The sequence below is a fragment of the Sphaerodactylus townsendi genome, linkage group LG14, assembly GCF_021028975.2.
Source record: "Sphaerodactylus townsendi isolate TG3544 linkage group LG14, MPM_Stown_v2.3, whole genome shotgun sequence".
Lineage (NCBI taxonomy): Eukaryota > Metazoa > Chordata > Lepidosauria > Squamata > Sphaerodactylidae > Sphaerodactylus > Sphaerodactylus townsendi.
This window is the reverse complement of record NC_059438.1, coordinates 36,131,421-36,146,573: the sequence shown is the minus strand read 5'-3', so window position 1 is coordinate 36,146,573 and position 15,153 is coordinate 36,131,421. Positions and strand designations below refer to the sequence as shown.

Here is a 15,153-nt window from a genome sequence, read left to right as displayed (position 1 = left end):
TGAAAGACCTGCTCTTTAGTGTTCATACCCTTATGTAAACCTGGCCTTGTGTTTTAGACATGAAATAAGACATCTTGTACATTTATTGCAATTGAGTAGTGTCCAATAGAAATATTTTATGTAAAGTAATTAAGTGGAAATGTTTTCATCATTTGAGATGTTCAGTGTATGAATATTTAAAGGGTTTTCTGGAGTTCAGAACTTTTAATGCTTTTCTGTTCTATAATGGAATGGGATGTGGTGTTTCACTTTATGGTGATGTTTGAACAGGAGAGGAACTTCTCCATATGGGTGGACCTTTTTCCAGTAGATCCATACACGCTTCCGCGACGGCCATGACGCCGCCGCGAACGGAAAGAAGGCTAGAGCGAAGAGCGCTCGCGACGCTGCGAGCGAAGCGGAGGCGAAGTCGCCATTGCCGCGAAACGCTTAAACCGGCGCTAAGACGCGTATCTAGCAAACGCTTTTAAAACCACTCTTTTTCCCCGATGTGATGATCGACGCCACGACTGCGGCGTAACAGCCGCCACGGAGCTGTCACCACAAATGGCGCCGGGCCTTAATGGCCAGCGCATGCACGCCGCTGAGACGCCGCCTCGGGTGAGCGCTTCCGCGGCGAACCGCCACATTTCTGCTGGGCCGCGACGCAGCCCGCTTCTGTCTGTGTGAACGCTTTTTTCAGATGCCGCATCACTCTATGCACGCTATCGCTATTGCCAGCTTTTTACGGGCGGAAACGCCTGGTTTCAAAGAAGTTCAAGTTTCTAACCTTAATCTCCATTCAGCCTGTTGACCAGTTTTCCTCACTTTTGAAGTCTCGGGCTAATGATTTGGTAAGCTAGGTACAAGCTAGGTCTTATTAGAAGAATTTGTGTTTTGGGTTGTTTGGGTTCTTATGAAAGCAAATGAACATCCTGTATTTAGTTTTACTTTTTATGTACTAAGATACAACAAGGTGTAAAGTAGGTCTATGAGTAGAATGCACTTTTCACAAATAGATGGTTATCTGTTGATGTAATCACTTGAGGTAGAACATGTAGGTTAGAAGAGAGCATTGCAGTTTGTGCAAAATGGATTCCATAGAAGAAAGATATAGTAAGATATAAGCAGTCTCTCAAATAACTCACAAAGATCCCATTTACTATGAACAGTCTTTTAACCCATCATCCTCAGGCTTAGTAAATTCAGGGAATGGCTGTTGCTCAGTAGTAGAGCATCTACTTTGCATGTAGAAGGTCCTGGATTCAGTTCCCCAGAATCTCCCGTTAACCACGTATTGGATGATGTGAAAGACCTCTACTTGAAACCCTAGAGAGCAGCTGCCATTCAGAGTTGAGATGACTAAACTTGAAGAGTCAGTGGTCTGACTTAGTAGAAGCAGCTTTATGTGTTCATGTGTTCAATACAACTCATCTGAGATACCTTAAGAAGTAACTGGTATATTAAATAGTGATGGTATCCTTACGGGTTCCAGTTGCATATTTCCAGAAGCACGGCTTTTAAAATAATACATGGAATATGAGAGGCCATAAACAGAACCTGTTGGTTTCCTTGTCTATTTTGTTGTTCATTTCTTATAAACAGTAACATGTTTCTTAAAATACCCAAATACTCAAAGGAAATTGTATAAAAGTTGCATTACCATGTCCCCAAGATATTGTTTTATGTTGGACTTCCCTTGTATTTGTTATCAGTTGATTTCCAATTACAGATAAGTGGTAGTGAAGCAGCTTTTTGTCGTGTTTGGAAAGCTGGTTAGAATTGAGTTTGTCACTCTACTAGCAAAGCAAAGACATAAGATAGATATGCCACAAAGCCAGAAAACCTATTTGTTCCCCACTTGAAAACAGTTTGTTCTTCTCTATGTAGAAGCTTCAGGAATAAATTTAAAAATACAATTCTTGCAATTCCCTACCTTATACTCAAAGTGTCGCTGTTGGTCAACTTTGGTCTCACGTAGCAGCTGAGGATCCATTGAATGCTGCTTCCAGCTTGTTCTTAGACTGCAGAGCAGGAAAACAGCAGACCACAGGGATTTGAAAGCTTTAAAGAAAAATTAAAACCTACACGAATCCAGCAGAACCCAGTGACTTTGCTTATGCTTCCTTACTGTGGATCCTCTACTGTGAAAAGAATTTGAAATACCTCAGCTGATCAAGATATGCAAGAGAAAGGAAAAGCAAACTTCTCAGCAAGGAGGATGAACGGCAGCCACAGAGAGAACGGAGGGTCAGTAAGGTTATTGTTCCTCTTCTTATTGTCTTTGTTCTGCAGGACTGCCTCCGAGCAGATTCAGTATTCGATCCCTGAGGAAATGGAGAAAGGATCCATTGTAGGGAATCTAGCCAAAGATTTAGGACTTAGCCCTGGAGAAACAGCAAAGCGCAATCTGCATGTCCTTTCTCTAGAGAAAAAGCAGTATTTCAGTATCAGTGCAGAAAATGGAAAACTGTATGTAAATGATAGGATAGACAGAGAGAGAATCTGTGGGGTAGCTGTAATCTGCCTTATTAACTTTGAAGTCATGGCTGAAAATCCCATGAATATTTTCCATGTAACTGTAGCAGTCCAGGACATTAATGATAATACACCACATTTCTTAAATGAGGATATCAGGCTAGAACCAAGTGAGGTAACTTTACCAGGAGACCGATTTGTTCTTGGTTATGCTGAAGATCCAGATGTTGGAGTAAATTCCCTCCAGAATTACCAGCTGATGCCCAATCAGTATTTCACGCTGGAAACGAGAGTGGCAGAAGATAGGAATAAATATGCAGAATTAGTACTAAGTAAACAGTTGGATCGGGAAAGTGAAAGCAGTTTCCTTTTAACTCTTCATGCTGTGGATGGAGGGAAGCCTGTCAGAACAGGGACAGCAAAGATATGGATTAATGTAATTGATATCAATGACAACCCACCTGTTTTTGCACAACAATTGTACAAGGTCAGTTTGACAGAAAATGCCCCCAAAGGATTTTCAGTGGTTCAGGTGAAAGCCACTGACAGAGATGAAGGTTCCAATGCGCAGATCATCTATAGTTTTAGCAGCATTGTTAGAAGTGATCACCAGAAGTTTCATTTAGATCCACATGATGGGACAGTCTCGGTTATGGAGACACTGGACTTTGAGGACTCAGAGAAATACTCTGTAGCAGTAGAAGCAAAGGATGGGGGTGGGTTGGTGGCTCACTGCAAAATTGAAATAAAGGTAGTAGACGAGAATGACAATGCCCCAGAAATCATAATTGTCTCATCATCCAGCCCAATACGTGAAGATTCTCCATCTGGGACTCTGGTAGCTCTTATCAATGTAAAAGACAGAGATTCAGGAGAAAATGGAGACGTAGTTTGTCATTTATTAAGTAATTTGCCATTTCAAATTGTTTCAACATCCAATAACTACTATAAAGTTCTCACAGATGGTGCACTGGACAGAGAAAATGCTCCCGAGTATAATATCACAATCACAGCCACAGACAAAGGCAATCCTCCTCTTTCTACGCTCATGACCATTTCAGTAAAGATTTCTGATATCAATGATAACCCTCCAGTTTTAGAAAAACCTTCCTATACTGCCTACGTGCCAGAAAACAACCCCTCTGGAGCCTCCATTTTCAGGGTCAAAGCCTCTGACCGAGATCTGGATCGTAATGCTCAAATCTCTTACTCCATCCTCAAGAGCAACATTGAGGACCTTCCTATTTCCTCATATGTCTCCATTAATTCTGAAACTGGAATTATTTATGCACAGCGATCTTTTGACTATGAGCAATTCAGGGAGTTCCAGCTTCAAGTGAAGGCCCAAGATGGAGGTTCTCCTCCTCTCAGCAGCAATGCCACAGTGAAAGTGTTTATCGTGGACCAGAATGACAACAGCCCTCAGATCCTCTACCCTTCCAAAGGAGCAGAAGGCTCAGCCTTGTTTGAGATGATTCCTCGTTCAGCCGATGCAGATTACCTGGTGACCAAGGTGGTAGCAGTGGACGCTGACTCTGGACACAATGCCTGGCTCTCCTATCACCTGCTTCAGGCCACTGAACCAGGACTGTTCACAATTGGACACCATACCGGTGAGATCAGGACATCACGAACATTTTTGGAAAGGGATGCTGTGAAGCAGAAAGTGGTCGTTTTAGTGAAGGATAATGGACACCCCTCACTATCTGCTACAGTGACTCTGAACTTGGTGTTTGCCGAGAACTTCCAGGAGGCCCTTCCGGAAATGAAAAACCAATCCGCCATCCCTGACTATCAGTCTGATCTGCAGTTCTACCTGGTGCTGGCCTTGGCTTTGATCTCATTCTTGTTCCTCTTGACGGTGATTCTGGCCATTCTGATGAAGCTTCGAAAATCAGGGAATCCCAAGTTCCTACAGTGCTTTGCTCCTGTTCCCCAATCAAACAATGGTATCATTTTCCCTCACAACTATGAAGAGGGGACATTGCCTTATTCCTATCAACTTTGCTTATCATCTGAATCGCGGATACAGCAATATGCCTTTCCAACAACCGGTGTTCAAGCAGCAGAGGACATTTCTTTTCAGAATCAGTCTGAAGCACTTTTGACAGCCAATGAGGGAAGTAGCCTTAATTGTGAGATGGATAAACCTGATACGGTAAGTTTATTTTGAGCAATACCTCATTGTCATTGTAGACATTTTGACTTTGATTGTAAATGGCCGCTTGTTTTGTCTTAGGTGAATGAATTCTCCCTGCAGACAACTAGTATATTTTAATTGCTTAGCTTCTTAGTGATCTTTACTGAATTTGACTGTCACCATTGACTCAACTTTACTGAAGGTATTTGTTGGTCTGAATACCTCAGAACAATGCTTTTTAGGGATTTTTCATGTTTTACTCATTTAATATCCTTCTTGAATAATGCAATTAGAAGAAGAAGAAGAAGAGTTTGGATTCATATCCCCCCTTTCTCTCCTGCAGGAGACTCAAAGGGGCTGACAATCTCCTTGCCCTTCCCCCCTCACAACAAACACCCTGTGAGGTAGGTGGGGCTGAGACAGCTCCGAGAAGCTGTGACTAGCCCAAGGTCACCCAGCTGGCGTGTGTGGGAGTGTACAGGCTAATCTGAATTCCCCAGATAAGCCTCCACAGCTCAGGCGGCAGAGCTGGGAATCAAACCCGGTTCTTCCAGATTAGATACACGAGCTCTTAACCTCCTACGCCACTGCTGCTCCTTTACTGCTAGTAATTACTGCTAGTAATGAAAATAATAATCTCAGTAAGACCAATAAAACATCCCAATATATATATTTAAGGATGTATCAGTATGTCCTTTTCTTTTGTATGCTATCTTTATAAGCCTTTTCATCTTGTTCATTTTCATTCATGGTGTTCTTAGTCTTAATGGGGTGATTGGACATGTGTACACCACTGGTATGCTATTTATATTCAACTGATACAAATGTTAATTAAAATGTGAAAAGGTGTTATAAGGAAAGTGAACAGAATAGAAAAATAAAGCTCCAGGGGCAGGATTGCCAGGGGGTATAAGGGCTTGGCAGGTGCCATCATGTTGACAGCATGATGTCATTTCTGGGGCTAACCCAGAACTGTACCATGGAGTTTCTGGTGAATCCTAGAACGTTGTGCCAACCATGGTCCATTCTGCACAGCCTACATAAGATGTCCTGGGGCCTCTAAAAAAGGCATCCTGGGAAGGCACTCTGCACAGCTTTCTTCACAAGACATCCTCAATAAGCTTTATTTTAACTCAGGGCGTCTTTTTTTGCACACCCCCACCCCCCACAAGCTGCCTGCAAGACATCTCCTGATTGTCTGTGCAGAATGCAGAGCTCAGGACACGTCTTGTGTTTCCTGGCTGACTGTTTTGCTTTCTCGTCAGTTTCTTCCTCAATTTGTGCCTGACGTTTTGTGTGCCCTGAAGGGATTCTCCCTGAGTACAGCTTTGTAATTTTGGGGCTGAAAAGGTGCCCAGGTTTGGAGCCTGCAGAGCAAACATCCTGGGTCAACCTTCAGCAAATGGAGGCAGGGAAAATCCCTTGCACTCAAAATGCTGGATCTGGGTCTTAGACTTGACTACCACATCACCAGGAAAAAGTAAGGAACACTGAGATAAATCTGTCATTGCTCCAGTATTGCAGATACAATGGCAAATGATCAAAACTTTTTCTAACGTAACGTTTTGTTGCAATCACAATGACTTTTTTTAAAATTTAAAACCAATAAATGAAGGTACATCTAGGAAGAATGAAGAAGTCATGAGCGTCCATTCCAAAGAAATGACATTGTTTGATTTTAAAACATATACTATAAATGCAAAAATTCAATGACTACAAATATTGTTTCAGTAACCCGCTGTGAAAAGGTACTGGCTGTTCAGGACAGAGGAACTGTGGTTGACCTTTTCTATTTAAAAAATTTGGTGGCCGACCTGGGCTTCTGGTTAACATGTAGTTCTACCTCCACCGTTGATTGTCAGGGAGTAACATTGCAAGCCTAAGCACATCTGCTCAGAATCCTACTCAGTTCTCTTCAGTTGGGCCTACTCCTTGAAACATACTCTTAGGAAGGAGCATAAGTTCACATGTAACCCCTCGATAGGATTTGAATAAACCAGGATGGGGTGGAGCCTCTAGAGACAGAAGTGTGCGGAATGTATGGAAAGCAAAAGAGGGAAGCAAGACTGCCCAAATGGGAGCTTGAAACTTAATTATAGGCTTTTAACATTTTTTTTAAAGGTAACTATGATGTGTGTTTGGGAACAAGGAAGGGATTTGTCCTTGATGGAAATTTTAGAATTTCATTGTTTCAGGGCTGTCTTTGTCTAGTGGGGAGTTCTCTTGGGACCCTCATCTTCAAAGCCAGGTGTTCAACTGGAGACTTCCTGGACTGCCAGCAAGAGGGAAAAAATGGACTTTAGGGCAGGCAAGCTGTGAAAAGGAGAAATGTTAATTGTTAACCATGAAAAGATCATGGTTCTGTTATGTTATTCAGTTCTATTTTTCTACATGATATGTTGTTAAATGAAAAGTAAAAAAGAACTTTTCTTATTTTTAAATTACTGCAAAATTCACTCCAAGCTCTGCCCCACAGAACCCATAAACTGAGGCTACATACACAAGCTTCCAAACTTGGAGGCCACATTATTTCTCTTGATGGGACTCCTGACTTTACTCTAGTACTTTAAAAGACCTATTAATGCACCACAAAGAGAACAGACAGGAGTTCTGTGGCTGAGTAACAACTGAATTACTTTGGAGACTACAGGTAGTGATACAGTGAACCATTTTGGAATTAAAGTGGAAATCACAGATATAAATAACATCCCATATTCCAGCCAGAGAAAATAGCTGGGTGACAGTGCAGAGATTTTCACATTTTAAGTCCAAAACTATTATCTAGGTAGCCAGACTTTGCATGATTGGAGTAGTAATATTAACTTTAAAAATGGGCCTGGATAAAAAGAAGAAAGAAAATTCCACTCAGGGTGAAATGAGGGATACTCCTTCCAAAACATAGCTTTTCAGTATTCATTTGTAATCTACCAACATATAATTGCCTTCTAGTCAGTTTTCTGTCTATAAAATGAGAAACCATCCATTGCAGTTCTCTTTGTGAGCCTCAGAGTGTCGCTGTTGACCAACATCTCAGCTAGAAAGACCAGAAAGCCATGGATATTTTCTACAGTGCATATTTCTTCATCAGTTTATACAGACCGGAGGACTTCAACACAAAGGCACAGTCAAAAAAAAGTCTTGTAGCTTGTAGAAATTAAGGAAGACAGTCTATTCTTCTGAAGATTTCTGTGCCTTGAAGAGGATTTTATCTGTTTTTTGGGGAGGCTGCTATTTTGTCTGGGATCCAGATGGACAGAGAGCACAAAGGGAATGGCCGGGCACGCGGAAGGCAAGTACTGCTTCTCTCTTTATTGTCTTTCTGCAGCTGGGCTGCCTCAGAGCAGATTCAGTATTCCATAGCTGAAGAGATGCCAAAGGGTACTCTTGTGGGGAATCTTGCCCAGGATTTGGGTCTGAGTGCCAGAGAACTAGCCCAGCGCAATCTACATGCTGTGCCTGTGGATGAGATGCAATATTTCACTATCAGTGCAGAGAATGGGAAACTCTATGTAAATGACAGAATAGACAGGGAAGAGATTTGCGCCTCAACTACACTTTGCCTTGTTAATTTAGAGGCAGTGGTTGAAAACCCTCTGAATATTTTTCATATAACTGTTGTGATTCAGGACATTAATGATAATGCACCGTCTTTTGCAAGTGAAAACATCAAGTTGGAAATCATTGAATCCACTGCCTTAAGTACAGAATTTCTTCTTGGGAAAGCTGAAGATCCTGACATTGGTAGGAATTCTGTCCAGAAATATCAAATCAACCACAACCAGTATTTCACTGTGGAAGTTAGGGAGAGCAAGGATGGGAAGAAATTTGCAGATTTAGTACTGCAGAAGCCATTAGATCGAGAAAGGGAACCAACTATCCAACTGACCCTTTTCGCCATAGATGGTGGAGAACCAAGAAAAACCGGTACCGCTCAGATACAAATTATTGTCACTGACGTTAATGACAATTTCCCCATCTTCTCTCAAGAACTTTACAAGGCAACTATGAGGGAAAGTGTACCTGTTGGTTCATTTGTGCTCCAGATTGTGGCTTCTGATGAAGATGAAGGAATAAATGCCCAGATCACATATCATTTCAGCAATATACAATTGAATGGCCAGGAGAAATTCAAGCTGGATCCAGTCAATGGCACAATAACTCTAAAAGGGCCATTGGACTTTGAAGAAACCAAAGAATATACTATGCGAGTAGCTGCAAAAGATGGAGGAGGATTAGTGACACACTGCAACATTGAAATAACCGTCCTTGATGAAAATGACAACTCCCCAGAGGTATCTGTCGTTTCCTTATTTAGTCCAGTCCCTGAAGATTCCCTTCCTGGAACATTAATTGCCTTGGTCAGTGTAAAAGACAAAGATACCGGGGACAGTGGAAAAGTTACTTGTGACTTACAAAATCATTTACCCTTCAAAATGATTCCCTCTTCTAATAATTATTATAAGCTGCAGACAGAGAGTCCTTTAGACAGAGAAAAAAATTCTGAATACAACATTACAATTACAGCCACGGACCATGGGACACCTCCTCTCTCCACACAGAAAACAATCTCACTACTTATTTCAGATATTAATGACAATTCCCCTTTCTTTGTGAAATCCTCTTATACTGTCTATGTTCCAGAAAACAATCCTTCAGGTGCTTCCATTTTCACAATCAAAGCCTTAGACCCAGACATGGACCAAAACGCACGTATCACATATTCCATCCTCCACAGCAACATCAAAGAGCTCCCCATCTCTTCGTATATCTCCATTAACTCTGAGACTGGAGCTCTGTATGCCCAGAGGTCCTTCGACTACGAACAGTTCCGAGAGTTCCAGCTTCAAGTGAAGGCCCAAGATGGCGGTTCTCCCCCTCTCAGCAGCAATGTCACAGTGAGGGTGTTCGTTCTGGATAGGAATGACAACAGCCCCAAGATCCTGTCCCCTTCACAAGAAGCCAAGGGCTCGGCCTTGTTTGAGATGGTCCCTCGTTCGGCTGAGGCAGGATACCTGGTTACAAAGGTAGTGGCCGTGGATGCCGATTCTGGACACAATGCCTGGCTTTCCTACCATGTTGTTCAAGCCACTGAACCAGGATTCTTCACTGTTGGTTCTCATACTGGTGAGATCAGGACAGCGAGAGCCTTTGTGGAGAAAGATGCTGCAAAGCAGAAACTGGTCATTTTGGTGAAGGATAATGGGCAGCCGTCTCTCTCAGCCACTGTGACCCTGAACCTGGTGTTTGCTGAGAACTTTCAGGAGGCCCTTCCAGAAATGAAAAACCAATCCGCCATCCCTGACTATCAGTCTGATCTGCAGTTCTACCTGGTCCTGGCCTTGGCCTTGATGTCGTTCTTGTTCCTCTTGACGGTGATTCTGGCCATTCTGATGAAGCTTCGAAAATCAGGGAATCCCAAGTTTCTACAGTGTTTAGCTCCTGTTCCCCATTCAAAGGCTGGAGCTATGTTTCCACCAAATTTTGAAGATGGGACTTTACCTTATTCCTACCAACTGTGTCTGTCCTCAGAATCCAGGAAGAATGAACTCACTTTTCTGACTCCCAATATTCAGATTGCAGAAAATATTCTTTGCAACAATACGTCTGGTGTTCCTATCCTTGGCAATGGAGAAAGCTTAAATTCTGAAGTGGAGAGTACTGACAAGGTATATATAATCTTCCTTTTGCAGCTCATTATTTGTATGGTGTTTATTTATTTGTTTTACTTGCTGTTTATCAATCTGCAAACCAGTGTATATAGGGAAGGGGAGGGTGAGGATGTTTTGCAGTATAACCATACAACTTCCCAAAGTTTTCCAGGTTTCTTGTTATCTTTGGGCTCTTCACTATGTCTTCGCCAACGTATCTCGCCTTTATTTTTCTGTGTTTTGGAATATGGTTTTTAATTTAAAATAACAGTAAAATAAAAGTAATCTGGCAGGCAGGATATATACTGAAACATTTCAAAAGAGTTTGACATGAGTAAAAGAGTTTTTAAGCATGTATTTTAACGGATCCGCATTTTCAATATGGCGGAATTTTTATCTTTGCATCCGTAAGAGTTACAATATACATTTTCTCACATTAATGTTCTCATCTCCAGATTGTAAAATACCTTATCTCTTTTACTGCTTATGCAAGAAATATTGCAGAATCAGCAGTCTGGCACCATGCTGCTGAACTGATGGGGATATAGCGGCAATCACAAACAGTCTACATGGTATGGCAAGTCTGGTATGCGCCATCTTGTCTTCCCTTTCCTTCTCATATTATTTGTACTTCCATTGGGCTCCCTACCTTCTGCAGTTCTTTACTGATGGCATTTCAATCTGAAGGATCGATTCCCTCAACCTTTACCATGGTACCCTGAAAGTCTACTTTTGGCAGATCATTAGCAGAGGGATAGTTTCACTAATTCTGTTATTCATTGTAGCACTATCAAATTACAAAATTTCTACAGAATTTCTTAAGCGGGAAAGGGAGGTCCCTATCCTCAAAATTCTTACAGTGGCAAACAGGCCGTGGAGAAGTCAACAAAGGGATCAGGGACAAATGTGAATAAATGCAGTTACACATATTTAAGATAGATTATAGCTGGTGATAAGGATTCCTTGACTAGGATGTTGAGGTCAGTGTATGATGTCACCTACCAAAAGCCTGGAAATGAAGTGCTGTGAAGCGTCGATACTGGCGGGACTGTGATATTCCCCATTATGGATGTTTGTGTAAGCTGAGCATTGTCCTTCTCCAACTGCATACTTTTAGCCAATTGGCTTCACCTTTCCATTCAGTTATTCATTTTGATGGGATCTTGCTCCTGTGTATGTGCTGTTGGATGCTCTTGAAGTATCCAGCCTAGCAAATTCCAGCCAGCTCAAGCATACTTGCAGTCAGAACATTTGCAGAATCTGACCAGAACTTGGGGAGAAGAGTTGATGGATGGTGAGGAGCATGTTGATATGTCAAACTCTATGGTGAGAAGAGTCCAAACAGTCCCTGGGTCCTGTTACCAGGTCCTACATCCAAAGTATGTGTGCCAATTCAGCCATTACCCCATTAGTCCAACTTTTGTGGCCTCAATCTTAAATCCACGATAAAGAGACCTGGTGAATTCTAGGGACCGCTTCCATGAGTCCTCTAGGTGGAAGAGCGATGTAGGTATGCACTTATAATACCAACGTTAAATGTGAGGTCAGAATTGTGCCCTTGATTTACATGCATGTTTTTCCAACCTTTTCAAGTAAGTTGGAATGAGATGTTAGATTCTCGTTTATACCTGCTCAGTTAATCCTATGAGAACAAAAAGGTGTGGGGGTTTTTACATCTCTTTCTAAACTCTCCCAGCTAACTGGTGCAGGGCATATTCTAGCCTTTTCTTTAGCTCATTGCTCTTGGATGTTTGGTTTTATTAGGTAGTAGCCAAAGCTAAGTTATCCCAAAGCTGACTAAGAATGTTTTGGATGCACACCAGTTTCAAGCATGTGTTATTATTATTTTCCTCATGTATGTGTGTAGATGGCTGTCACATCCAAAAAGGACCATTGATCCATCACATCCAGTATTTTTATCAACCTTTAACAGTGTTGGCTATTTTGTGATACCCAGGTACTTCTCTACCCTTCTCTACCCTTCTATTGGCACACATTTACATGGAGACACTCATCTGTTTGAACTGTATCCCCATCACCATTTTTATGCATCCACAATGTAACTATTGGTAATGCTAGTATTGCCATGGTATGTCATAGTGGTATTACAGGAAGTTCTGAAAAGGACTTTAGCTAACTTGCGGCATTTCAAGCACTACCAGCCTGGTATTTTGCATCCATGCCCTTATGTGAACGTGCCCCTGTGTTTCAGAGACAAAGGAAAACATCTGGTATATTTATTGCAGTTTTGCTTGGTCCAATAGAATTATTTTTGTATAAACTAATTAAGCAGAAATATTTCCACCATTTGCAAGATGTTACATAAATGAATATAAGAAAGGGTTGTTATAGAGTTCAGAATTTTTATTTTCCGTTCTGCTCAGTAATGGAATTTGATGGGGTGTTTCACACATAGTGATGTTTGAATGAGAGAAACCTCTCTGTATTCAGGGGTGGATTTCTTACCAGTAGATCTCGACTTCACGTTCAAGTTCTTAACCTTCTCCTATGTTCACTCTGTTGGCCAGTTTTCCTCCCTTTTGAAATCTCCGGCTTCCATAATTTCACTAAGAGAATATTAGTTATTAGAACTGTAGAAGTATGAGTGGAAGGGAAAGATCTGGCAATGCTGGTCCACAGACATTGGCCCTAGAGTACCTGGAGGCTTGTAAGAACTACGTTTTATTAAACGTGCTTGTGTTTCTGCTTTGGGAAGCTCTTATGTTAGTAGATAAACACTCTGTATTTCGTTTCATTTCTTTCATGTGTTACTTTATAACTGCATATTAAACAGTTATTCCTTTAGTGGAAGACACCTTCCATGGATAATTATCTTTCAATCTAACCCCCTTGTGGTGGAACATCTAAGTCAAAACAGAGCATTAGGACTGATGAAAAATTGGAGTGTAAAGAAGGTGGTAAAACATCCGCAGCCTCCCCAGTGGCTCAAAGAGATCCCACCCACCCTGAACGTTCATTTGGCCCACCCTCTGCAGGGTCAATCGATTCAGGGTGGGGTAGTGCCTCAGTGGTAGAGCATCTTGGAAAAGGTCCCAGGTTCCCAGCATCTCCAGTTAAAAAGAGCAGGTATTAGATGATGTTAATGATGTTGAAAGCCTCTACGTGAGGCCCTGGAGAGCTGCTGCCATTCAGTGTAGAGATGACCAACCCTGAGAAACCAGTAAGCTGACTCAGTAGAAGGCAGTTTCATATGGTCATGCATTGAGTAAAAATGTTAAAACTGGAGCGAAAGGTAGTTTGAAGGAGCTTATGGGTTACAAATTAATTGCCAAGGCGTCCTTAAAGATTCCAGTAGCATACTGCTAGAAGCATAGTGGATAAAATAGTAAATGGAGTAGTATATGGGGAAGTAAGAAACCAAGATTGAAATGTTCAGTCTCTCAGTTCAAATTAACCTTTGTCATACATAGTATCCAACTTTTTACCAAAATTCTGCAAGGCTAAATTGATCCATTAGTTGGATTCTCAAATGATGAGGAGAGTAATGGGATAAACAGTAAACACATCTCTTTCTCCTTGCCTCTGTGAAGACTTCTTTGGATAAACGAATCAAGTAGGACAAAGGTATACAGTCATGATAACTTCATAATAAATAATCTGTAAATTTTGGGACCTCGGTAAGGAAAATTTATCATCAGATATATCAACTCCAGCAGTGAGATATTTAGGTAAACTTCAGAGTTATCTGTTCATCTCTCCTTCTAAGTGGGAAAGACGGTCTTGATACTAATTTCTAATTAGTTGCTAATAATAGGGAATAGGTTCTTCCCCATTGTTGTGGTTTAGCAAATCGGTAATGGTCATATAATGCTGTTTGAGCATCTATAACTCAAGCCTTGTTGTCTGCAAAAGTTCTCACAGGTTTAGATCATATACGTCTTTCAGATTTTGAAATCCTTTCTCAGTCTAGGGCTGCACATTTTTTTCAGAAATATATACTATTCTGCTAAGTTAATTATACATTTAAATCTAAATAGAACAGATAATTTGAAATCACACCAGGGTCAGAAATATTTTTATTCAACTAGGTGGCTAGATTTCCAAGGAGAATCCCGGTCATTTTACTCTATATAATTAATCTATTTAAACAGTATATGAAAACTGAGAGGACATAAATAAAGTTGATTTACTTATACATTTAGTTGTTCATTTCTTATCAATTGCAGCATGTCTCATTATATTATTTGATGCTCAGGAAAAAAATTGATTTTGCATTACTATTTCCCAAAAATATTACTTCCTGCTGGCCATCCCATGTATTGCTATCTGCTGAGGTCCTGCTGAAAAACAGGTAAGTGGTAGAAAAGCAAACAGTTTTTGCAGATTGAAGCTGTATGGAATGGAGTTTGTTACCATAGTAGCAACAAAATTCCATAACAAAATGTAGATATATGCTCCACAAAGCCAAAACACTTTGTTCTTGCCTACTTGAAGCCAGATTATCTTTCTCTACATGGAAGCTTCAAAAAGAGATGAAATGCAATTCTTGCACTTCCCTATCTTATACTCAGAGTGTCGCTGTTGGCCAATATAACGATCATGCAAGAGCTGGGAATCCACTGAATGATGCTTCCAGCAGTGTGTCTGCTTTTGGGCAGACTGCAGAACAGGGAAACAGCAAAGAACAGAGACGTGAGAGCCGTTGGAAAAGGAAAATATTACAACGGGCATCCATTCACCAGTCACATTGTTTATACTTCCTTACTCTGGCACTGGAATTGTGATGAGAATTTGAAACACCTCAGCTGATCAAGATATGCAAGAGAAAGGAAAAGCAAACTCTTCAGCAAGGAGGATGAACGGCAGCCACAAAGAGAACGGAGGGTCAGTAAGGTTATTGTTCCTCTTCTTGTTGTCTTTGTTCTGCAGGACTGCCTCCGAGCAGAT

The 15,153-nt window shown here is 41.2% G+C and overlaps 1 protein-coding gene across 13 annotated transcripts in view; it reads left to right on the top strand.

The window, feature by feature from the left end:
• The window catches only part of LOC125443375 (protocadherin gamma-C5-like), a 373,248-nt gene that overhangs the window by 159,347 nt on the left and 198,748 nt on the right, over positions 1-15,153 (top strand). The window contains exon 1 of one of the 13 annotated variants that reach the window (XM_048515405.1): positions 1,951-4,615. The exons of the other annotated variants lie outside the window; for them this stretch is intronic. Coding sequence (XP_048371362.1) covers positions 2,162-4,615 — 2,454 coding nt within the window. The 5' untranslated portion in view covers positions 1,951-2,161. Of the gene's footprint in view, positions 1-1,950; positions 4,616-15,153 lie in introns of those variants that run through there. 13 annotated transcript variants of the gene reach the window in all.